This window comes from Narcine bancroftii, chromosome 6 (genome assembly GCF_036971445.1).
Source record: "Narcine bancroftii isolate sNarBan1 chromosome 6, sNarBan1.hap1, whole genome shotgun sequence".
In the NCBI taxonomy this organism is placed as follows: Eukaryota; Metazoa; Chordata; class Chondrichthyes; order Torpediniformes; family Narcinidae; genus Narcine; species Narcine bancroftii.
Window position 1 is genome coordinate 160426352 of NC_091474.1, and position 25706 is coordinate 160452057.

The following is a 25706-nucleotide window of genomic DNA, read 5'->3' on the forward strand; positions in this document are numbered from 1 at the left end:
ATTTTTAAATAACTGGTCAAAACATTCTCCACAGTATATGATCTTATTTGACCTTGCACAGCTTACTCCCAATAAACCAATAGAAATGTAGAGAAGATCAGTAGAAATAAAATGGTCTATCTCACAGCATAAAATATAAATTAAAATGATGAATGAATATCTGCTCCAGTAAAACTTTCAAAAAGATATCTGTAACTATGCTCAGCCAATTGTGTCATTTTCATTATCCGTGATTTTTAACTGCAACATCATTGGAAATCTTGTTTTCAACTACCAAGATCCAGAACCTTCCCTCTGAGGGACTCCTTCAAAACTATCTCATGGATAGAATCTGTCCACTGATCTAATGTTTTTCTGACTTTTTTTTTGTTTGATGACATAATTGAGAAGGGTGTGTTCTTTTAGAGGCTCAGCGTATATATGGCTTCAAAATTGCAAATAGAATGTCATTAACTGTAATAGCCTCTCATCAACAATTTGATGCAAGTTTTATTCAAACGTAACAAGAACCTACAGGTATTCAAGCTACTTTCAAATTGTTTTGAATCTATTAAACTTTTGCATATAATTTTAAAGTTTCCATTCTCTTCCACTGAAACATTTATTAGCCCCTGGAGAACATCATTCTGTGACTATGTGTTTAAATGTCAGGACTTTAGCCACAAAGCCATGGAACCCTTATAAGCTGAAGTAAGGTAATGAAAGTGGTATTATTCTTAATAATCCTTGAACTGGAAGATGAAGTGCTTTAATGGAATTGGAATTCTTCTTTGGTTCTTTCTTTGCATATTTAAAAAAAGCTAATTTTAAATATGTTTTAAAATTAACATGAATAACATTGAATAGTCTGGAAAATGTGCCAGTCCAGTATTGACAAATTCCTGAGCATGCCAGATCATTTTTTTACTGTAATGGGCCACTGGAAATGTTGTGATTCAGTGGAGAGTCAGAGCCTTCAAGCATTCTTGGCTCGATCAGTAAGAGGTGGTAAAGTGCTTTGTTGGTACTCAGTAATTGGTGCTGTGACTTTAATCAGAGCAAGTCTGTTGGAATCTTTAATTAAGCCAATTGATTACAGTTAATGATTTGTCTGTGTTTGCTGAGAAATGTTTAAGGACAGATGTTGTTAATTAAGCCAGCTCCATTCAATCTTCCTCATGAAGTCAGAATGAGCAGGAGTTCTTGGCTGCTTGCAAGGTAACAAAGTGGTATTTTCTCTGGAATGATTTCACTGCTTAGTTTGTTGTCTGAGGAATGTTTTGTCCATTATCAGAAGCCAGTTTTGCCAAGTTGTTTGAAATGTTGGTGGTGCAAATCAGCCTTGGCTTGTAAAAATACCAGCAGGTAGGGTTTAAGTGAAAGAGTAAAGAGCACACAGTAAGTGTATGATTTGGACTTTGGGTATTGAATACCAAAGACTGACATTGTGAAGGCATTTTCCCAGTTATGTCATTCCCTGGGAGTATAGTTCAGGAAGATCCTTGAGGAAATCTTGATGCAATAAAGTAGCTGGTGAGGGACTTTTTTCATCACTTCCCACTCTGTGTGATATTTAACCTTCTGTTTCAATTAGGCAGAATGAAATGGTGAATTAAACTGACAAATTATTATTAAGGAAAGGTAGAAGGAACCTAGCAGAATACTCCAGTGACTGAGGTTCCATCCTGACCAAGAGTGTTATTCTGTGTGGAATTTGCATTTTTCCTTGTGAGCTCTAGTTTCCTTGCATGTCCCAAAAAATATGAGGTAAATTTCCCATTGTAAATTGCCTCCTGGCAAAATCTGGGAGAAGTTGAAGCTTATGTGGGGAGAACCAGTTGCAGATGAAATTTGTGAGGAATGGGATTTGATCTGGCATAGATATGATGGGCTAAATGGACTCTTAAATTATCTCAATATAGTAAATCTAATGAAACACTTGCCACAAATGTGTGTGAGGTGATGAGGTAAGAAGTAGAACAGTGGAGGTGCCTTTGCCAGGTGTATTCTTGGCAACTTGTTGTCAGTTTTTATAATATACAACATTGTAGGGGTAATTGGCCAAGTGGCTTTTTTTATTCATCAAATTTGTATTATAATAACAAAACAGATTCTTTGAGTAGCCAGCAATGTTTGCAAGATGGAATGGGGGAAGTTACCCATTTTCAACTCCTATTGAGTATTACACGTGCATGCATCTCATATTTTTCTATATACATCTGAAAAGCCCTGGTGCACCTTGTGACCAGACATTCTGAAAGGAACTGTACAAAATGTTCAGCAAACCCTTGTCTGGAACATTGTTTTTCCAATCCACTTGAATTTTATGTTGTGATGTCTTGTAAGCATCAAGCCAGAAACGTGATGCATTCTGTGGCACAGCAATTGATTGAGATGTAGGTTTCAGGTGCACTAGTGCCATCTATAGGAGAATGGTGAAAGAATAAAAAACAGAAGTCACAGGGAAAGACAAGTATGAGAATTGTGATCAGTAGAAATGTAAGTTTTAAATCATTCTGTCATGTTACATTCTGGAAATGATCTTTAATCATTTTTCTGGGAATGGAGTACTGATGGCATGACCAGCATTTATTGATCATGCTTAAAAATCCTTGAAGGTGGTGATAAACAGCTGCAGACCATGTGATGCCAATATGTCCATATTGTTGTTTGGTCTGCCAGGATGGGTACACAGTATCAATTGAAAGAACAATGATATATTTTGTCAAGTCAGGAGAAGAGGAATCTGCAGCAATATGTGCCCCTCCTTGGTGGTTGAGGATGTTGGAGTGCTCTAATTATAATGCATTGTGCATTTGGTAAATATTGCACCTAATGAGGGAGGGAGGGAATGAATGTGCTTGGATGGTGTGTAAAGTACCAATCAACCACCTGTTTGTTTTTAATTGAATCATGTCAAAATGTTTGTGTTGCTGAAGCTACCCTCCTGCAGTCATTTTACCACATTCCTTCCTTGTTTTCAGGATGGCAGAAAGGTTTTGGATCGTCAGGAAATAAGTCGCTGTCTGAGCTGATTATTGGAGAGATGTATAACAATTTGTTATGGGGATATCTTAATTTTTATTCTAACTCTTTTTCACATTTTTGCTTGCCAGTTAACTATAAATAATAACAAATTGGTACGCAGAGTTGAATTTTTTTTAAGAGCTTGGGTTCTGGCAGAAGTATAGCAAAGGTACTCAGTAATATCACTCTTGGCAAGGTGTAGTTACTGCAAGGTAAAGATACTGAAGCTGTTCTATCAGAAATTCAGACACAAGACTTACATAGTGTGAGAGTTTGCTCTCACCTAATTGTGACAAGTCAGATTTGTACATGGCAAATAAACTTCAATAAAAGATTTTTTTTTCCAAATAATCATGGAGGGATAAATGTTGAGACCAAAAATTTCTCAAATAACTGCCAAATAATCATTTGAATCAGCAGTTATTGAAATATTGTAAATGTAAAGATGTGTTTACAAATGTCATGTTTTCAATATTACAAGGGGTTTAAAAAAATCTGCGGCAAAGGGTGATGGAAATGATGGAAGAGGAGGATGAGAAAATGAGTCTGATCTTGTCAGCTCAAATTATAAATGCTAACAATTGAGCCAATGGCAAGAGAAGGGTGCAGGCAATTGAGAATTTGGAGTGTTGTAGGATAAGAGGGAATTAAATTGATGGCGAAAGATTTAACTCGAGAGGATGAAAGTTGGAACCTGTGAAACTGCAAGCAGATCTTATGGTTTAGGTGCAGAGTTCATAATGCATTGACTTTAATGGAAGGTGATGAACAAATAAAATTCCGAAATGCACTGGAGAATTTTGTCTTCAAATAACTGATAGGAATGAAAGTGAAGTAGGGCTAATAATAGAGGTGGATGATGCATTAGACACATCATGAGGATTTTAAGCTTGGTTTTGAAATGTTTAATTCTACACATCTTTACATTTACAATATTTCAATAACTGCTGATTCAAATGATTATTTGGCAGTTATTTGAGAAATTTTTGGTCTCAACATTTACCCTTCCATGATTATTTGGAAATTAGATGATTTAACCAAGAAATGCTTTTGTTTGAAGGTTTTAATCCACTGGATCAGCAAGCCAGTCCTTCCCCACCTACATCTGTCATATAATCTTCATCACATCAACAGCTTCTAGTTCCCTGAACTCAACTACCTCATCTTTGCCATGGACATCCAATCACTACACACACCTCCATCCTCCCCATACTGAAGCCCTCAAACCCCTTTGTTTCTTTCTCTACAACAGACCTAACTATTACTGCTACACTACCACCCTCCTCTGGCTGCTAGAGCTTGTCCTCTCCCTCAATAATTTCTCCTATGATACATCCCACTTTCTCCTAGTCAAAGGGATAGCCATGGGTACCCAGCTATGCCTGCCTTTTTGTTGGCTATGTGGATCAGTCCATTCTACATGCTGACACAGGCAAGCTCCCTCAACTCTTCCTCCTCTACATTGATGACTACTTTGGTTCTGCCTCATACACCCATGATGAGCTCATCATCTTTATCCACTTTGCTGCCAACTCCCACCCTGACTTCAAATTCACTTGGTCCATCTCTAGCAACACTTTTTTCTTTCTTGATCTCTGTCTTCATCTTGGGAGGCAAACTTTCAACAAACATCTACAAACCCATCAACTCCCACAGCTACTTCGACTGCACATTCATACCCTGTCTCCACTCCTTTCTCACAATCTGTCTATCTCTCTCATCTGCTCCCAGAATGAGGTCTTCCATGCCAGATAATCAGAGATCCTCCCCCTCCTTCAAACAAGGTGGCTTCCTCTCTACCACCATCAACTCTGCCCTCTTCTACATATCTTTCATTACCTGTGCATCTCCCCAGCCCCGTCCATCCCCACATGCAACAAGGACAGGATTCCCTTGTTCTCACCTACCACCCCACCAGCCTCCACCATTTCCACCACCTCTCCCATCATTTCTCCGGCACAGCAATTATCACCTTCTCCATATCCAATTAATATCTTTTGTACTTTTTCCCCCTTGCCATTTATTTTATTCAGGTGCCTGCCTGCTTTTTGCTTGAAAAAGGACTCTGGTATGAAATGTCAGTAATATAGCTTTACCTCCTATGGATGCTGTGAGGCCTATTAAGTTCCTTCAGTACTTTGCAATGACTCAAGCTATGGGGAAAGAAAACAACAATAGAAAATAGATAAAGAAGCACCATAACTTGTGTCTGGGCACAATTCACTATGGTTATGACAGGTTGGATTTTAGTGCTGTTCATTTTTTAAGGATCTATGGGGGAAAAAAAGGTTGTCAGTGTAGAAGGATAAAGCTGGACATGCAGGTATAAATGTGTATGTGAATGAAGGGACCAATGAGTTATGTTGTCTCAGGATCAACAGGATAATCCACAAATCATGTTGGTTTTGAACAGCTGCTGCTTCAAGTTCTCTTTAACAGTGTAAAAGAATAATTATCTTGTATATTCTAGTGTCATTTGTTTTGGGAACAATTGGATCAACAAAGAAAATCTGTCGTCTTGAAATGAATATTTTCACTTTTTTTGATCAGATGGTCACAAGTTTGGGAAGGTGCCATATATGTTTTGGGAACAATTGGATCAACAAAGAAAATCTGTCGTCTTGAAATGAATATTTTCACTTTTTTTGATCAGATGGTCACAAGTTTGGGAAGGTGCCATATATGTTTTGGGAACAATTGGATCAACAAAGAAAATCTGTCGTCTTGAAATTAATATTTTCACTTTTTTTGATCAGATGGTCACAAGTTTGGGAAGGTGCCATATATGTTTTGGGAACAATTGGATCAACAAAGAAAATCTGTCGTCTTGAAATTAATATTTTCACTTTTTTTGATCAGATGGTCACAAGTTTGGGAAGGTGCCATATATGTTTTGGGAACAATTGGATCAACAAAGAAAATCTGTCGTCTTGAAATGAATATTTTCACTTTTTTTGATCAGATGGTCACAAGTTTGGGAAGGTGCCATATATGTTTTGGGAACAATTGGATCAACAAAGAAAATCTGTCGTCTTGAAATGAATATTTTCACTTTTTTTGATCAGATGGTCACAAGTTTGGGAAGGTGCCATATATGTTAAGATTTTTCAAGAGGAAAAACAAGGTTGGAGGTGATGTTTTTGTTAAGGTGCAGGAGTTGATGGATAGCTTATTGAAAAGTGATAATGGAAAATTTGAAGTGCGGGTTCTGGTGGTAGAGGAGATGACACGGTACCCAAAGAGAGAGGTCCAAGTTATTAATCAGTGCAGACACTGGAAAGATGAGTAATGTCGTCAGCAGCTTACTAAGAGGGTTGAGGGAGCAGGCGAGTCGCATGGGCGGGTTGACTTTGAAAAGTCCCTTGTCCTTGATGGAGTGAAAATTGATCCCAACGATGGTGCTGGCTGAGTTCACAACTCTGTGGATACTGCCAGATGTGAATTAATCCTAAACCAGAAACTGATACAATTGCTTAGGGTTATAGCACAAAGCATTCCCTTTACATTTTGTGTTCTGTTGTGCTACTGACCAAATGCACACATCTGCTTGAAGGTGATGTTAAATGTAAGTTCAGTGATCCAGTCCTGAGGCTCCTCACTCACTTAGAAGAGAAATCACAAATTAGGATGAACATGACCTGAGAGAATTACTTTCCATCGTTTACTTCCACTTGGCTGCTGCTCATTCCAATAGTATGCACTCAGTGGTCAGTTACTCTGTGATATGATGGCTGCTGTAATAACCGCTACCTAAAATGATTGTTTAGTGGCTAGACTTAAGCTTGGTATCCGTTTGATTGCAAACATTTTTTTAAAAATGAAGGCTCATTGGTTGCTATGAATGTGGTGTTGTTCACATTTATGGTGAGCAGATAGAGCGCCATGCTCTCCAGCTGATGCCTTATTTCCAAGTGTCTTGCTCCTTGCAAGTAGAATGCCTAACAACAATTTAATGCAAGTAGACTGCCTGGTGTTGTGAACACTTTGAAGGCATCATCTGAGGATAGGTGTAGTGTGATGGCTTCACACTGTAGAAATGTTTACCAATTTGGCAGGTGTGGTTTTGGTGAGTGAAACTGATTTCCCCTTTGCTTGATCTGTTCAGTGTTGCACTGGCCAATCTCCCATTCTTTATGTAAACTTCAGGGTTTTTTTAGATTTTTAAAAAAACTTGAGTCTTGTTCTGCAAAAAATACCACTTATCCATCACCACTGACCTTGGAGTTCTTTCATATTTAAGATCCTTGAATTGGCATCATCTTTGTTTTTAATATCTCCTTCCTGGTCTCAATTTCTAACTCCAAAATTTTTGCATTCTATGTGGCTAATTACTGAAGCCCATATATCTGGCTCTCTGCACCTAAAATGTTAAAAGACCCTCCAGAAATTAGACTACTTCTGAAACTTCACCTAGATCTTAAAAAATCTTTCCTTAAAAATCATATTTGATTGCTTAGTTTTTCTCTTTTCACTCAATTTTTCCATGAGTCTCCATGGGGCTGGGTAAGTAATAGCATTGAAGGAAAACTACGCACATCTATTGTTTACCATGTCTTGCTCAAATTACTTTCTTCCATAGAGGGATACAATTTCAATGTGTAAAAGGTTTTTAAATAGGTACCTGGATAAGGAGGCATGTCTTAATGCAGGCAAATATAATTAGCATTGGTCAATATCAAGCCCTGATGCAGTCTTGACCCAAAATGGCAATGTCCTTTCACCACAGACGTTGGTCAACTTGCTGAGTTCCTCCAGTAATTTATTCATTTTTGCTCCAGATTCCAGCCTCTGTACTTTCCTGTGTCCTGACTCTTATGGATAAGATGGGCAAAATGATTATGCTTTCTGATTCTTGAAAATCAGACCTATAGATGCTCTATTGCAAACAGAGCCTCCATGTGCGCACACCCTAAATTAAAGGGTAAGCTAAAGGACGCAATGTCACCAAAACCAAGGAACTGATTGTTGACTTCAGGAAGGGAAAACCAGAGGTGTATGATCCAGTGATCATTGGGGATCAGAGGTGGAGTGGGTGAACAAATTTAAGTTCTTGGGAGTCACTATCTCGGAGGATCTTTCTTGGAGCCAACATTCTTAATGACTTCATGAAGAAAGAACAACAGTGCCTCTACTTCCTCAGGAGTGTGTGGAGATTATGACATTGGAAACCTTGACAAATTTCTCCAGATGTGTGGTGGAAAGTGTGCTGACCAGCTGCATCATGGTCTGGTTTGGGGATACCAATACTCCTGAGCATAAACCCCTGCAAAAAGTAGTTGACACAGCCTAGAATATCACAGGCAAGTCCCTTCCCACCATCGAGAACCTCTACAGGGAATGCTGCCATCAGAGAGCAGCAGCAATCACCAAGAATCCACACCTCCCACCACACACTCTGTTCTCGCTGCTACCATCAGGAAAGTAGTATAGGTGCCAGAAGACTTGTACCACAAGGTTCAAGAATTGTTTCTACCCCTCCACCATCAGACGCCTCAACAACAAACTCTGACTCCTTTAAGGACTCTTTTGCACTTTATTGATTTTTTTTTTTCTCTGTATTGTACGGATATTTACATTTTTATTTGGTTACACATATACATATCTTGAGTATAACTTTTTGCACTACCAATAAGTGGTAATTCTGCCTCGCCTGCAGGAAAAAGGATCTTTGGGTTGTATTGTGTCATGTCACTCTGACGATAAAACTGAACTCTAACAAACATCAAGAAACAGTGGTTGGTTGGTTGCTTGGCATGTACAATCTTGATCTGTTTATCTATTGTAATTCTCATTGTGACGGAGTAGTTTGACAGAATACTTGCCGTTTTGGATCAGTTAGTTGGAGAGTACTTGCACTGTTATGCAATGCTGAGATCCTCAGTTTAGTGTCTGCTAAATATCCATGTTTTATTCTGCTGTGAAGTGCAAGAAGGCCAGTATTGGAGTATTAACATCAGTTATGTTCTTAAACAAAAAGAACTGCAGACGTTGTAATTGTAATTTACACAAAATGCTGGAGAAAATCAGTCATACAGCAGTCTTTATCAGAAACTAACTGTTGTCATGAACATGTTTTGCTAAATCTGTTTTAAGGCAGCAATGAAGTACAAAATTGCTACAAATTACATTTTTTAAATTGCTAAAAAAGATAAGTCAGGGAGCATCTGATTAATTATCCATTCAAAAAATCTGATAGCAGAGGGGAAGAAACTGTTTTTGTACTGTTGGGTGTTCATCTTGAGGATCCTATACCAGCAGTGAGAAGAGGTCATGGCCTGGTGGTGAGGGTCCTTAAGGAAAGGGATTGCTTCCTTGAGACACTCCCTCTTGTAGAGTGAAGACCATGATGGTGCTGGCTGAGTTCACAACTTTGTAGGCTTCCTGGACTGTGCATTGGCATCTCCTTCCCATGATGTAACCAGTCAGAATGCTCTCCATGGTTCACATGTAGAAATTTGCAAGAGTCTTTAACATGTCAATCTCCACAAACCCCTCATGAAGTATAGATGCTGGTGAACCTTCATGATTGCATCAACATGAAAGCCCCAGGATAGTTTTCAGCAATGATGACACCTAGGAATTTGAAGGTCTTAACCCTTTCCACTATTCACTCCTCAATGAGGACAGGTTTGTGTACTTGTTTCTTTTCACACCCACCCTCTTCCCCCCCCCCCCCCCATCTCCTGAAGTCCAAAATTAGTTCCTAAGTTTTGCTGGGAGTGCTCAGACTCCTCAATGACAAACTCAATCAGAGACTCGTTTAAGGACTCTTACATGTAGACTTTATTGATTTCCCTTTTTAATGTTTTGCATTTTGTTTACATTCATTCTGTTTAGTTGTATATTTGTTGACATGTATATGCTATGTAGTTTTTTTGTATTGCACTACCAATTAGTGGTAATTCTTCTGCACCTGGAGGAAAAAGGAATCTGGATTGTATGTGATGTCATATATGTACTGACAATAAATCTGAAAGTTGTTGTGATACCACTCAACCAGCTGATCTATCTTGCTGTTGTATCCTTCCACATACCCATCTGTGATTCTGCCATGGTGTCATCAGCAAATTTGTAGATTGCACTTGAATTATGCCTAACCAATTGGTCATCAGTGTAGAGTAGAGCAGTGGGCTAAGCATGCATCCTTGAGGTGCACCTGTATTGATTGTCAGTGAGGAGGAGACACTGTTTCTGATTCATACTGACTATGGTCTTCCGAAGAGAAAGTTAAGGATCCAGTTGCAGAGTGAGGTACAGATGCTCAGATTTTGAAGCTTGTTGGCCAATACTGAGTGGATGATGGTATTGGAAGCTTAGCTGTAATCGATAAAACACAGCCTGATGTACGTGTTGCTAATGTCAAGGTGATCCAGGGCTGAATATAGAGCCAGTTAGAATACATTTGCTTTAGAGCGATTGTGGTGGTAGGTGAATTGCATTAAGTCCAGAACTTGGATATGAATTAATTCTGGCCATGACTAACCTCTCAAAGAATTTAATCACAGAGGATGTGAGTGCTACTGGCCATTGTCACTGAGGTAGTTCACTCTGCTCTTGGGCACCAGTGTGATATGTGCCTTTTTTAAAGTGGGTGGGAACCTCTGACCACAGCAATGAGATTGAAAATATCTGTGAACACTCCAGCTAGTTGGTTGGCAGAGATTTTAGTATCCTGCCAGATATAGAATCAGGGCCTGATGCCTTACAAGGGTTCACCCTGTTTAAAGATATTCTGACATTGGCTTTGGAGACGCATGTCACAGAGTCTGCAGCTTTTGTAGGGATTCTCATTAGTACTGTTAAATTCTCCTTTTCAAAGCAACCATAAAAGTTGTTCAGCTCACAGCCATTTATAATATTAAGTTTTGCCTTGTGATGTGTAAAGGCCTGCAGGCCCTACCACAATGGTGAGTATTTGACTGTTTCTTGGTTCCTTCTGAATTACCTCTGCTGCTAGGATAGCCTTCTGTTGGTAGTACCTGGGCTTCCAGTAGAGATCTGGATTATAGCCTTGTCTGCCTTCGACCTTGCCCCTAGCTGGTTGCAAATCTTGATTCCTCCACAGCTCTTGGTTTGGGTACTCAGCATATGTGCATGTGGGACTTGCTAATACATGTAGATACTGATGAAGTCTGTAAAAGCTGTAGCATATTTATTCAAGTTTGAAGAAGAGTTCTTGAATATGGTCAAGTCCACCAATTCAAAATATACAGCATGGTAACAGGCCCTTTCAGCCCACGAGCCCATGCTTCCCAATTATACCCATTTGATCTATGATACCTGGAATGTTTTAAATATACTGCAGGGCCACCTCTGCCCCCCTTGACCATGCTTTCACCATCTTCACCACTGGTGGCGTAGTCCTCAGTCCTTGCTTCTATCCCAGAGTAGAAGTACAGCCAGGCGATCAGGCTTGCTGAAGTGGCTCGGTAGGCCTTCTTAAATGTGATGTAGCAGTGGTCAAGTGTGTTGCCTCCCCTAGTTGCGCAGATAATAGGTTGGTGATGGTTTACGGTGAGTGATCAGATGAAGTGATCCAACTAGTCTTCAATCACTATGCTAATTAGATATTTTCCCCACTCATATCAACCCCACAGCTATTTTGGTTGAGATAAACTTTGTGCCAAGGTACATTAGTATACCTAAAAATACTCTGGGGGGGGGGGGAGAGGGGAAAATGGGAAGAATCAGGGTTTCACATCCCTTCCTACAAATTTCCCCTCTTCTTCCCCCCCCCCTCCCCCTTGGTAAATCACTTCCTCCATGAGAGAATCTATTGAAGTCGCTAGCAATTATCAGGAAGACATCAAGGTGTTCTGTCTCATGGCTTCTGATTACAGTGCTCAGTACCCCAGTGTTAGCCTGATGTTAGTCTGAGGCAGGAAGCACAAAAACCAGGATGATAGTGGAGAACTTCCTATAGTGGAATGGATGACGTTTGATTGCCAGGTGTTCCAGGTTGGGGGTGGGAGCAGGACTAGCTCATAACTGTTATCATTGTGCACCACAATGAATTGATAATGATACAAATGCTGCGGCCTCTGCCTTTAGCTGATGCCAGTGTCCAGTCTACACAGTAGAGTGTGAAGTCTTCAGGCTTCTAGGATGTTCTCGTTAAGCCAGGCCTCAGTGAACCACATCACAGCAATCCCTGATGTCCCTCTCCTGCTGTAGTCTGTTTCTCCATTGTTGGGCACTATCAGTTGCCCCAATAATTGCACAAAGACTTGAGGGGAACAGCTTTATTGCACAGAAGACTTGAGCTGGACTGGATCCAAACTAGGGAAGTGCAGGAAAGGGAAAGGTTGCCTGTTCTCTATGGTCTGGGTCTTATGGGAGGAGTCCAGGTAGGAGTGTCATCAGGGGGCGAGCCAGCCCAAACCAATTGGCATAAACAATCCATACCATTACATTCACCCCCTATTTTTAAACAGAAACTACCCCCCCCTTTTTACACAACGAGAGGGCTGGAAGAGAGAGAGAAAATATTGCTAGAGGTTTAGCTGCGTCGCCGACTTCCTCCTTCTGCGGGACTGCCAGAGAGCAGGCATGTCTGAGCTCTGCTGTTTTGGAGGGGAAGCGGTCCTGGGAGGGGGGTGGAGCAGGAGTGGGAGCAGTCTGGGTCAGGGTAATGCTTGAGGGCTCCCAGGAGAAAGGGGGATTTGATGCCTCCCGGAGGACTGACTCCTGGAGAGGAGAGCAGGGTGGCTCGGCCTCCAGTGTGGGATGGTCTATTCCACAGGATGGGCTGTGGCAGGACCTTGCCAGGTCTTGGATAGGCAGTGTCCAGGTGGCCATTGGGGTTCGTCACAAATGCATATTGTGGGTTGGCGTGTATGAGGTGTACCACTTCCACCAGTAGATCCCTCTTATGGCCCCTCACGTGTCTCCATAGCAGGACCAACTCTTGAGGTTGCCAGCCAAGGAGTAATGGAGGCACCATTCGCCAATTGCCTAGGGAAGGCGAACAAACGTTCATGTAGGGTGGTAGTCACAGGAGCGATCGGATGGCGTGAAGCACTCAGTCAAAACTTCCTGCCAGCAGGACATCAGCATGTTTTTGGATCTAGGGGCCAGGAGCACTGCCTGCCAGACGGTGGTATTCTCACCTTTCCACCTGGCCATTATCCCTGGGGTTATAGCTGGTGGTCCTGGTGGTGGCAATGCCTCTGGCCAGGATGTACTGTCACAGTTCCTCACTCATGAATGAGGTCCCCTGATCACTCTGGATGTACTCTGGATTCCCGATCGGGGTGAAGATACTGCACGGCGCTTTGATGACCGTCGCCAAGGTCATATCTGAGCAGGGAATAGCAAAGGGGAACCTGGAGAACTCGTCCACCACCGTCAGGAAGTAGGCATTCCTATTTGTAGTGGGTAGGGGGCCCTTGAAATTGACACTGAGCCATTCAAAAGGGCGTGTGGCCTTCATGAGGTGTGCCTTTTTTGGGCCAGTAGAACTGCAGCTTGCATTCACCACAGATCTGGCAGCATCAGGTTGTGGACCGGGCGTCCTCAATGGAGTACGGAAGGTTCAGAGTCTTGATGAAGTGGTATAACCTTGTGACTCTGAGGTGGCACAAACTGTCGTGGAGGTTCTGGAGACAGTCAAGATGCACGCAGGCGCATGTCCCCTGGATAGGGTGTCTGGGGGATTGTTGAGTTTACCTGGTTGGTACAAAATATCATAATTATAGGTGGAAAGCTTGATCCTCCACCTAAGAATCTTGTCATTCTTGATTTTACCTCGCTGTTTAGTATTAAACATGAAGGCCATGGCCCTTTGGTCTGTCAGCAAGGTAAAATGTTTACTGGCTATGTAATGATCCCAGTGGCGCACCGCCTCAACGCCTGGGCCTCCTTCTCGACCGAGGAGTGACATACCTCAGGACCATTCAGGGTGTGAGAGAAAAATGCTACTGGTCTGCCTGTCTGGTTAAGAGTGGCGACCAGTACGAAATTGGAGGCTTCACTCTCCACCTGAAATGGGAAGGACTCTTCCACTGCATGCATCGTGGTCTTTGCGATGTCTCCTCGGATCTGGAAAAATGCAGCTTGGGCTTCTACCGATAACTGGAAAGTTGTGGACTTGATCAGAGGGTGGGCTTTATTGGTGTAATTGGACACCCACTGTAGTAAAACAGCCCCAGGCATCTTTTCAGTGCCTTTAGGGTGTTTGGGACTGGGAGCTCCATAAGGGGTCGCATGCGGTTGGGGTCCAGGGCTATGATGCAACCGAGATGGGTCAGATGGTCTGTGTTAAACACACACTTGTCCTTATTGTACATCAAGTTGAGAGACTTGGCCATACACAAGACCTTAAGGAGGTTCGTTTTGTGGTCCCGTTGGTCATGGCTGCACATGGTGGCATTGTCGAGATACGGGAACGACGCCATCCGCTTGTGCTCCTCCACTATCTGATCCATGACCCTCTGAAAAGCAGAGACACCGTTAGTAACACTGAAAGGCACCCACAGAAACTGAAAAAGTCTGCCATCGGCCTCAAAACCAGTGTAGAGCCGGTCGCTTAGGTGAAGGGGGAGTTGATGATAGGCCGACTTGAGGTCAATGGTTGAGAAGACTCTATATTGTACGACCTTATTGACTAAATTGGCTATCCAAGGTGGGGGTACGCATCCAACTGGGTGAAGGGGTTGATGGTTTGGCTATAGTCAATCACCTCTGACCAGGAGGACCTGCACCCTCCAGGGGCTGGTGCTAGGGGCTATGATCCCCTTTGCCAAGAGTCACTGAACTTCAGCCAGGATGAATGCCATATCCTCAGTGCTATAGTACCTACTCTTGGTGGCAATCAGTTTATATTCCGGAGTGAGGATTGCAAATAGTGATAGAGGGGCCACCTGTAGGGTGGTGAGGCTGCAAGACTGTGTAGAAGGCTGGGTGCTCGATTTGGGGGGGGGGGGGGGGGGGGTCCGTAAGCTGCGGGTTATAAATGGTGAGTGGAAGTTGGGGCCCCCCAAATGCCATTGTCACACTCCTGAACTGACTCTGGAAGTCGAGGCCCAGGAGGATCGGCGCACAGAGCTGGGGCATGACCAACAATAAGTCCTTATAACACTTCCCCCCCCCGCCCCCCCCAACTGCCAGTGACGCCACACAGTACCTCTGGATACAAGTCCGTTGGTCTTTTGTTGCCATTGATATGGACCTGGTCATCGGCCAAATGGGGATTGAGAGTAAACTGACCACCTCAGGATGGATAAAACTTTCAGTACAGCCACTGTCAAAGAAGCAGTTCGATTTGTGCCCATTCACCTCGATCTGCATCATGGAGTTCGTGATCGGGTGAGGGCTGGCTTGGTCCAAGGTGATCAATGCCAGGATAGATGTCTTTGTCGTTGGTGGGGAGGCCCGATGCCCAAGATGGTGACTTCCATGTTGACCACCCTGCCAGTGCTGGTGAAGACAGAAGTGATGTTATTGGTGGCAGAAGTGATGTCACTGGTGAGGGTTGCTGCTGTGCTGAGGGTGGCAGCAGGAGCGGGTAAAATGGCGCTTGCCTTGCCATGCACCCAGCCAGTGCCAGAAGCTCCTCGGCCATATGCGCCATGCTGCTCTGAGATGGGGCTCTGGACCTGCAGACATGTTGGTAGTGGCCCTTTTTCCTGCAGCCCAAGCAGGTAGCTCCTTGGGGAGCTTGGGGGTCCACTTCAAGCCGATCGGGGTGCAGCAATTTCTCCATTACTGGAGACGTTAAAATTTCTCTGAAATAAATTGTTGGGCAGTATCAGTTGTCCCAATAATTGCAATGACAAAGACTTGAGGGGAACAATAGGCTTTATTGCACAGAAGACTTGAGCTGGCCCGGATCCAAAGTGGGGCAGTGCAGGGAAGGGAAAGGTTGCCTGTTCTTTATGGTCTGGAGTCCAGGTAAGAGTGTCATCAGGGGGTGGGCCAGCCCAAGCCAATTTGTTTATACAATCCATACCATTACATCCATTCATCCAGTTTATTTCCTAAAGATGGTATGTTGGCCAAGAATATGATAGTGAGTGGAAGCCTCTGGCACCAGCATATTAGTTTAACCTGTAGCACTCCCCCACCCCCTCCCCCCAGCATCGGTGTGGTTGTGCCCTCTTTAAACAGCCAGTGTCCGCTGTTTAAATCACCTACGGACCATCAGTGTTTACCATTTCTGATGATTGCTAGGTCTTCCAAAGTACTATTTAAATTATACATCCTTGCAGCTATGTTGGTTTCTGTGGCTTTGAGTTTGATCTGTCATCATTCTGGACAATATCTGATGATTCCCATCACAGCTACATGCAAAAGCTGAAAATCTGAAAGCTACCCTTTTTCCAAGCAGCAAAGAAAGATACATAACCAATGTTTCAGGCCTGAAGCCTTTATCAGGGTATGAAAAAGGCAGGTGCCAGAATGAAATGCTGGAAGAAGGAGCAGGGTGAGAAGCATAGGCCAACACACAAGAAGTCATAGGTGGATAAAGGATGAGAGGACACAAGAGTAAAAAGCTGAAAAGCGATTGAGAAAGGAGCTGGCTCTGAATGCAGTAGGAATGGGTGGAGAGCTAGAGGAAAGGAGACTGGGTAGGGAAGAGGGGAGAATTGGAGTGGGAGAATTGGAGTGGCATAATGGAAACTGAAGGTCCCAATATTAATATCATTTGGTTAGTGTTCCCAGACAGAATATTAGGTGTTTCTCCTCCAATTTAGGGTGCCCCTAGTTTGGCAGTGAATATGGCCATGGACAGGCATGTTAGTGTGGTACTAAAATTGTTGACCACTAAGAGATCCCTGTCATTGTCCTGGGCAGAGGGCAGGTGATCAACAAAACAATTTCCCGGTCTGTGTTCGGTCTTTCTGTGGGATAAGGCCACAACAAGAGCATAGGATGCAGTGGATGATCCATGCAGATTCACAAGAGCAGTGCTGCTTCACTTGGAAGAACTGGTTAGGACCCTGAATAGTGGTGGTGGTGGAGGAGGGGTGGCCACAAGTGAAGCACCTCCTGTGGTCACAAGGATAAGTAGCAAGGGGGTAAGCATTGAGAAGGAATGAGTAGAAGAGAGTTGTGGAGGGAGTGATTTACCAAGGTGGATCAATTAGTAGGAAGGGATGAGTGAAGCCCTGATTCTTCCCATTTTTAGGTATATTAATGTACCTTGAGGAACTTTGGGGGACATCCGATGCGCTCTAGTATTTGCCAAAGCCCTTTCCTGCTCACGGTGTCGAAGGCTTTGGTGAGGTCAACAAAGGTGATGTAGAGTCCTTTGTTTTGTTCTCTGCACTTTTCTTGGAGCTGTCTGAGGGCAAAGACCATGTCAGTGGTTCCTCTGTTTGCGCGAAAGCCGCACTGTGATTCTGGGAGAATATTCTCAGCGACACTAGGTATTATTCTATTTAGTAGAATCCTAGCGAAGATTTTGCCTGCAATGGAGAGCAACGTGATTCCCCTGTAGTTTGAGCAGTCTGATTTCTCGCCTTTGTTTTTGTACAGGGTGATGATGGTGGCATCACGAAGATCCTGAGGCAGTTTACCTTGGTCCCAACAAAGCTTGAAAAACTCATGCAGTTTGGCATGCAGAGTTTTGCCGCCAGCCTTCCAGACTTCTGGGGGGATTCCATCCATACCTGCTGCTTTGCCACTTTTCAGTTGTTCGATTGCCTTATATGTCTCATCCAGGGTGGGAACCTCATCCAGCTCTAGCCTTAGGGGCTGTTGAGGGAGCTGGAGCAGGGCGGAATCTTGGACTGAGCGGTTGGTACTGAAAAGAGATTGGAAGTGTTCTGACCATCGGTTGAGGATGGAGATCTTGTCGCTGAGGAGGACTTTGCCGTCTGAGCTGCGCAGCGGGCTTTGGACTTGGGGTGAGGGGCCATACACAGCCTTTAGAGCCTCGTAGAAACCCCTGAAGTCGCCAATGTCCGCGCTGAGCTGTGTTCGTTTGGCGAGGCTAGTCCACCACTCATTTTGGATCTCCCGGAGTTTGCGCTGAAGATGGCTGCATGCGCGACGGAAGACTTGTTTCTTCTCTGGACAGGACAGCTTTGTAAGGTGAGCCTGGTGGGCAGCTCGCTTCTTTGCCAGCAGCTCCTGGATTTCCTGGCTGTTTTCGTCAAACCAGTCCTTGTTTTTCCTGGAGGAGAAGCCCAGTACCTCTTCAGTGGATTGCAGTATGGTAGCCTTCAACTGATCCCAGAGGGTTTCAGGGGACGGGTCCGTGAGGCGGGTTGCAACGTCGAGCTTTGCTTTGAGGTTTGCCTGGAAGTTTCCTCTCGCTTCGTCTGACTGTTCCTCAACATGATTATCCAACTGCACGAAAACCAACAAGGTCGGGTCAGATACAGCAATGAGCTCTCTGAACCCTTCTCCATTAACAATGGCGTGAAGCAAGGCTGTGTTCTCGCACCAACCCTCTTTTCAATCTTCTTCAGCATGATGCTGAACCAAGCCATGAAAGACCCCAACAATGAAGACGCTGTTTACATCCGGTACCGCACGGATGGCAGTCTCTTCAATCTGAGGCGCCTGCAAGCTCACACCAAGACACAAGAGAAACTTGTCCGTGAACTACTCTTTGCAGATGATGCCGCTTTAGTTGCCCATTCAGAGCCAGCTCTTCAGCGCTTGACGTCCTGCTTTGCGGAAACTGCCAAAATGTTTGGCCTGGAAGTCAGCCTGAAGAAAACTGAGGTCCTCCATCAGCCAGCTCCCCACCATGACTACCAGCCCCCCCACATCTCCATCGGGCACACAAAACTCAAAACGGTCAACCAGTTTACCTATCTCGGCTGCACCATTTCATCAGATGCAAGGATCGACAATGAGATAGACAACAGACTCGCCAAGGCAAATAGCGCCTTTGGAAGACTACACAAAAGAGTCTGGAAAAACAACCAACTGAAAAACCTCACAAAGATAAGCGTATATAGAGCCGTTGTCATACCCACACTCCTGTTCGGCTCCGAATCATGGGTCCTCTACCGGCACCACCTACGGCTCCTAGAACGCTTCCACCAGCGTTGTCTCCGCTCCATCCTCAACATCCATTGGAGCGCTCACACCCCTAACGTCGAGGTACTCGAGATGGCAGAGGTCGACAGCATCGAGTCCACGCTGCTGAAGATCCAGCTGCGCTGGATGGGTCACGTCTCCAGAATGGAGGACCATCGCCTTCCCAAGATCGTATTATATGGCGAGCTCTCCACTGGCCACCGTGACAGAGGTGCACCAAAGAAAAGGTACAAGGACTGCCTAAAGAAATCTCTTGGTGCCTGCCACATTGACCACCGCCAGTGGGCTGATAACGCCTCAAACCGTGCATCTTGGCGCCTCACAGTTTGGCGGGCAGCAGCCTCCTTTGAACAAGACCGCAGAGCCCACCTCACTGACAAAAGGCAAAGGAGGAAAAACCCAACACCCAACCCCAACCAACCAATTTTCCCTTGCAACCGCTGCAATCGTGTCTGCCTGTCCCGCATCGGACTGGTCAGCCACAAACGAGCCTGCAGCTGACGTGGACTTTTTACCCCCTCCATAAATCTTCGTCCGCGAAGCCAAGCCAAAGAAGAAAATATGTACCTTGGCACAAAGAAGTTTATCTCAACCAACATAGCTGTGGAGTTGATATGAGTGGGTAAAATATCTCATTAGCATAGTGATTGGTCTAGTTAGATCACTTCATCTGATTGCTCACTATATGAGATTGCTCAAAATGTGTTATTTCTCTAAGTTGTTTACATTGGTAGGGGAGACTAGAACTAGCCACAAGATTCAGGGTAGTAGATTTAGGATGGAGAGGAGGAGGAACTGCTTTTCTCAGGATGGTGAAACTGGAATTTGCTGTCGATTGAAGCAGTGGAAGCACCTCAGTCAATGTATTTATGGCAAGATTGGATAGATTTTTCATGAGGGGAATTAAGGGGAAAATGTAGGTGAAGATGAGCCTATCTGCCTTGATCTCATTGAATGGCAGAGCAGGTTTGATGGACCAGATGGCCTATTTCTGATATTCTTGTGTAATTTTCCTGCTTTTCCACTTTGTTGAGTGGTCAACTGTATTTGTTGATTGTTTTCAAATGGAAAATTGACTGCAAAGGAAGAAGCAGCATAAAATGATCAATGCTATTAAATGGCAGACAAACCAAGGGCAGAAAATAAGGTCAGTGCATGTTTTATTAAAATTCAGCCCCTGTAATTAAGGCACTTGTTTCCATTCATTATTTGTCTTAACAAAAGTATGTTCTTTGATCATGTCCAGCTTGGTAGTCACTAACATTTTGGAGACAGCATTGTAATGGTAATGTTGGATCATTGCCACCAAACAGCATCCCCTTATCCAGTGTTGAGCAATGCAGACATCTGCAAGAAATACAACTTTTAATGAAGTAACATTTCTGTGAATCAGTGTTTGACATAATTGCTGTAGGGCTGAATGGAGATTGCTTTTTAACAAGGCTGCCATTAACAATAAATCCTGCTTTTTTTATTAAAGTCCATTTAGACATTAGAGTGCATGATGGGTGCTTTTCTGAAAATGTACCCAGATACAACAAGGCAATTGACATTCAGATTAACATCCCTTGATTTTCAGGGATTGGCTTCATTTAGCAAGGGCCAAGATTTGTGGTGGTAATTGACGAGGACACAGATAATGTTTGAGAAGTTGACGCAAATTTTGCCTGCTTTCACTCACAACTGAGACTAAAAGTAGTTGTTATTGTAAGAAAACATCTATAGCTCAATCATAAGTCCTTCATTGACAGTTGAAACTTGCAGTGAAAGACATCATCTCGTATGAAAGGTAGAAACTTCTTTTGTCTAAAATTACAAGTTGGTCCATCTCATTTCCAAGGTAAAAGAATTTAATATCTATTAAAATGAAGCATACTATTGTAATTCTTGGAGTACAAATAATTGTACGTTCAGTGGTTTATCCATGGAAGCTCCAGAATCTTTTTGGAAAGGGGCATTACTTTTGCAGCAACTGTCCAAGTACTTGTATGCCAGGAAATATAGTTGGGAGAAGGACAGCCATCTTTGACTTGTTGGGTGTTTGAAAATTCCTTGGGATAAGGGCTATTTTTCTCTAATAGCTCTTTGTTGAGTTTGTTTTCTTTTGATATTGTAAAGGATGTAAACTAAAGGAATTGACTTTTACATTGGAAATGGTTGCTTTATATTGTTTTGTACTTCAATATCTTAGTTCAAGTTTATTATCATCTGATTTTAAGTATAACCTGACAAAACAGCATTCTTTAGTCCTCTGCAAATATATGCAAAAGTATATAGACATAAAACACACGGACAAATTATGATGAGGTAGCGAACAGGAGGGAGATAGATCAGCTCACTGAATGGTATAATGACAACAACATTGCGCTCAATGTCACCAAAGCCAAGAAGATCATTGTGAACTTTGAGGACTTAGTAGGGGAGAGGGTCAAGAACTTCAAATTCCTGGTGTCAACATCTCCAAGGGTCTGTCCTGGAGCTTCCACATTGGTACAATCACAAAGAAAACTCACCTGTCGCTATTCTTTGAGGTGTCTGAGGAGATTCAGTATGTCACCAAAAACTAATTTCTACAGGTGTACCATGGAGGGCATTCTGGCTGGTTGCATCACTGCTGGTATGGAAGCACTAATTCTCAACAAAAGAATAAACTCGAGAGTTGTTAACTTGGCCTGAGACATCACAGGCACCAGCCTGTCCATCAAGGACATCTACATGGGGAGGTGTCCTAAAAAAGCAGCCTCTATCCTTCAAGATCCCCACCACCCAGGCCATGCTCTCACGGGGGGGGGGGGGGGGGGGTGGGGGGTGGGGAAGGTACAGGAGCCTAAATACGAGCACTCAGTGGCACAAGGTCAGCTTCTTCCCTGCTGCCACCAGATTCCTGAATGATCAATGAACCAAAGACACTCCTTTACTTTTATGCACTTATTTATTTTTATAGTAATGTTTTAAGATGATTATAATATGAATATCTGCACAAATGCTGCTGCAAAATGCTGAATTTCATGACAAATTCTGATATGCAGTATGTACATTCAATATATAAAAATAAATATTGTTAAATAAATAGTAAAGTCTGAGTCATTCAACAGTCTTGTTGCCCTTAGGAAGAAGCTGTTTCTCAGCTTGGTGGTTCTGGCTCTAATACTTTGCTATTTATTTCCTGAAGGGAGAGGCTATGTCGTCAATGATATTATGAGCATTCAGACAATAATCCCAGTTGATCACATCAACTTGGGAGGGCAAGGAAGAAAGGGTGACCCCAGTGATCTTCTCTGCTAGTCTTACGGTCATGTGGATTGACCTCCAATTCAATGCTCTACAGTAACATACCACTCTGAGCTCCTGCACATTGTTGACAGGATGGTGGTGGGTAGCCTTGCCTGCCTCTGTCTCATCAGGAAGTGGTGTTGTGCCTTCCTGACAAGTGAGGAGATGCTGAGTGTCCAGGATAGGTCACTTGTTAAGTGGACTCCAAGGAACTTGGTGCTCTGTCCACTTTCGAGCTATTAATGTGTTATGGGAGGTGGTCGTCCCTGGTCTACCTGAAGTCCTCAATCATCTTGTAAATTTTGAGACTTGGGTTGTTATTCTCACACCTCCTCTTGGGACTGCAGCGCATCATTGTTGCTGAAGAGGCTAACTACAGTTGTGTCAACTGTAAACTTGATGACTGTTCAAGTGAGATCTGGCATTGCAGTTGTTGATCAGTACTGTGGACAGGATCAGGCTGAGCACACAGCTCTGGAGTGCGCCATTGCTCATTGATGTTCTGCTGCCAACCCAGACAGATTGTGGTTTTTCGATTATGAAACCAGGTGTTGGAGGCACAATGAGGACACCTTCTCCACCAGAATCTGGGGAATTTTAAATGCTGACCTGAAATCCTGAACAGCAGCCTGGTGTATGAGGAATTATTATCCACCTTCGTCAGGGTGGTGTGGAGGGCAAAGTCATACATAGTATTATCAGTGGAATGGTTCTATCAAATTGAAATGGGCTAGTGTCTGAATAGTGTGCTTTGATCCATTCCATATCAGATGCTCAAAGCAGTTCATAACAGCAGAGATCATTACCATTGGATAGCAGTCATTGAGGACTGCTACAGTCTTGAAACCTGCAGGGATGATAGGCTGCTGTAATCAGGTGTTGAAGATGTCCATAAGGACCTCTGTCAATTAGTCTGCAGAGTCCTTCAATTCCTGACTAGCTGGTCCAGCTGCCTTGTGTGTGTTCATCTTGAACAGATTTTTCCTTGCCTCAGCCATAGCTATGCAAGGGGCCTGTTCATCAGGGGGATGCTGAACTTTGGTGTCAGCCTGTTCTTCTTTGCAGCCATGACATCAAGTAAATTATTTTATACTGTGTTTATATAAAAAAAAAACACAAAACTAAATTGCATTCAAAATGATCATTCTATGAATCTGAGATTAAAATATTCAGAAGTTGCATGCATAGGTCTAAGTGAAATACTCTATTCCACCAGCTAATATTTTCCATTCCAAGCCATTTGCTCAATGAAGAATCTTAGATTTGAAATAACTCTGTTTCTCTTTCCAAGTGGGCTGCCTAAGTTCCTGGTCTCCGCTGCAAAGTGCGCCATCATTTTTTTGGATTAATTTCAGATTTTTAACATCTGCAGTTCTTGAGGCAATTTCACATACTCTTCCACTAGGTGGCAATGGTGAATCGTCCCTCTTCCACTAGGTGGCAATGGTGAATCGTCCCTCTTCCACTAGGTGGCAATGGTGAATCGTCCCTCTTCCACTAGGTGGCAATGGTGAATCGTCCCTCTTGCACTAGGTGGCACTGGTGAATCGTCCCTCTTGCACTAGGTGGCACTGGTGAATCGTCCCTCTTGCACTAGGTGGCACTGGTGAATCGTCCCTCTTGCACTAGGTGGCACTGGTGAATCGTCCCTCTTGCACTAGGTGGCACTGGTGAATCGTCCCTCTTGCACTAGGTGGCACTGGTGAATCGTCCCTCTTGCACTAGGTGGCACTGGTGAATCGTCCCTCTTGCACTAGGTGGCACTGGTGAATCGTCCCTCTTGCACTAGGTGGCACTGGTGAATCGTCCCTCTTGCACTAGGTGGCACTGGTGAATCGTCCCTCTTGCACTAGGTGGCACTGGTGAATCGTCCCTCTTGCACTAGGTGGCACTGGTGAATCGTCCCTCTTGCACTAGGTGGCACTGGTGAATCGTCCCTCTTGCACTAGGTGGCACTGGTGAATCGTCCCTCTTGCACTAGGTGGCACTGGTGAATCGTCCCTCTTGCACTAGGTGGCACTGGTGAATCGTCCCTCTTGCACTAGGTGGCACTGGTGAATCGTCCCTCTTGCACTAGGTGGCACTGGTGAATCGTCCCTCTTGCACTAGGTGGCACTGGTGAATCGTCCCTCTTGCACTAGGTGGCACTGGTGAATCGTCCCTCTTGCACTAGGTGGCACTGGTGAATCGTCCCTCTTGCACTAGGTGGCACTGGTGAATCGTCCCTCTTGCACTAGGTGGCACTGGTGAATCGTCCCTCTTGCACTAGGTGGCACTGGTGAATCGTCCCTCTTGCACTAGGTGGCACTGGTGAATCGTCCCTCTTGCACTAGGTGGCACTGGTGAATCGTCCCTCTTGCACTAGGTGGCACTGGTGAATCGTCCCTCTTGCACTAGGTGGCACTGGTGAATCGTCCCTCTTGCACTAGGTGGCACTGGTGAATCGTCCCTCTTGCACTAGGTGGCACTGGTGAATCGTCCCTCTTGCACTAGGTGGCACTGGTGAATCGTCCCTCTTGCACTAGGTGGCAATGGTGAATCGTCCCTCTTGCACTAGGTGGCAATGGTGAATCGTCCCTCTTGCACTAGGTGGCAATGGTGAATCGTCCCTCTTGCACTAGGTGGCAATGGTGAATCGTCCCTCTTGCACTAGGTGGCAATGGTGAATCGTCCCTCTTGCACTAGGTGGCAATGGTGAATCGTCCCTCTTCCACTAGGTGGCAATGGTGAATCGTCCCTCTTCCACTAGGTGGCAATGGTGAATCGTCCCTCTTCCACTAGGTGGCAATGGTGAATCGTCCCTCTTCCACTAGGTGGCAATGGTGAATCGTCCCTCTTCCACTAGGTGGCAATGGTGAATCGTCCCTCTTCCACTAGGTGGCAATGGTGAATCGTCCCTCTTCCACTAGGTGGCAATGGTGAATCGTCCCTCTTCCACTAGGTGGCAATGGTGAATCGTCCCTCTTCCACTAGGTGGCAATGGTGAATCGTCCCTCTTCCACTAGGTGGCAATGGTGAATCGTCCCTCTTCCACTAGGTGGCAATGGTGAATCGTCCCTCTTCCACTAGGTGGCAATGGTGAATCGTCCCTCTTCCACTAGGTGGCAATGGTGAATCGTCCCTCTTCCACTAGGTGGCAATGGTGAATCTGCCCAGTTTACCAAACCTATTTTAACATGTTACAAATTGGGAATTGTTTTGACAGCAACCAAAGATTAAGGTTTAAGTATGTACATCTAGTTTCATTCTTCTGAACCTATTCTCCCACTTTCCGTCATCCTGAAAGCCTGCCTCTTTGATGAAACTTTTGCATACATCTAACATCTATGTGACTCGACCTTGAATATAATTTAATTTGAGCTTCTGTACAGCACCTTGAAATGTTCAAGATGAGAGATAAATGCAAATTTTATTGGCAAATGCAATATTTG

General features: G+C 44.0%; 2 protein-coding genes across 3 annotated transcripts in view; one reads left to right on the forward strand and one right to left on the reverse strand.

The window, feature by feature from the left end:
- otofa (otoferlin a) overlaps window positions 1–25706 on the forward strand; it is a 547981-nt gene that overhangs the window by 108406 nt on the left and 413869 nt on the right. The window lies entirely within an intron of this gene.
- The window catches only part of cimip2c (ciliary microtubule inner protein 2C), a 28577-nt gene continuing 23016 nt past the window's right edge, over window positions 20146–25706 (reverse strand). Inside the window, exon 4 of one of the 2 annotated variants that reach the window (XM_069886495.1) lies at window positions 20146–20349. In XM_069886495.1, the coding sequence (XP_069742596.1) occupies window positions 20217–20349 (133 nt within the window). In that variant the 3' untranslated portion in view covers window positions 20146–20216. The remainder of the gene's footprint in view (window positions 20350–25706) is intronic. The other variant, XM_069886497.1, reaches the window with a different exon arrangement.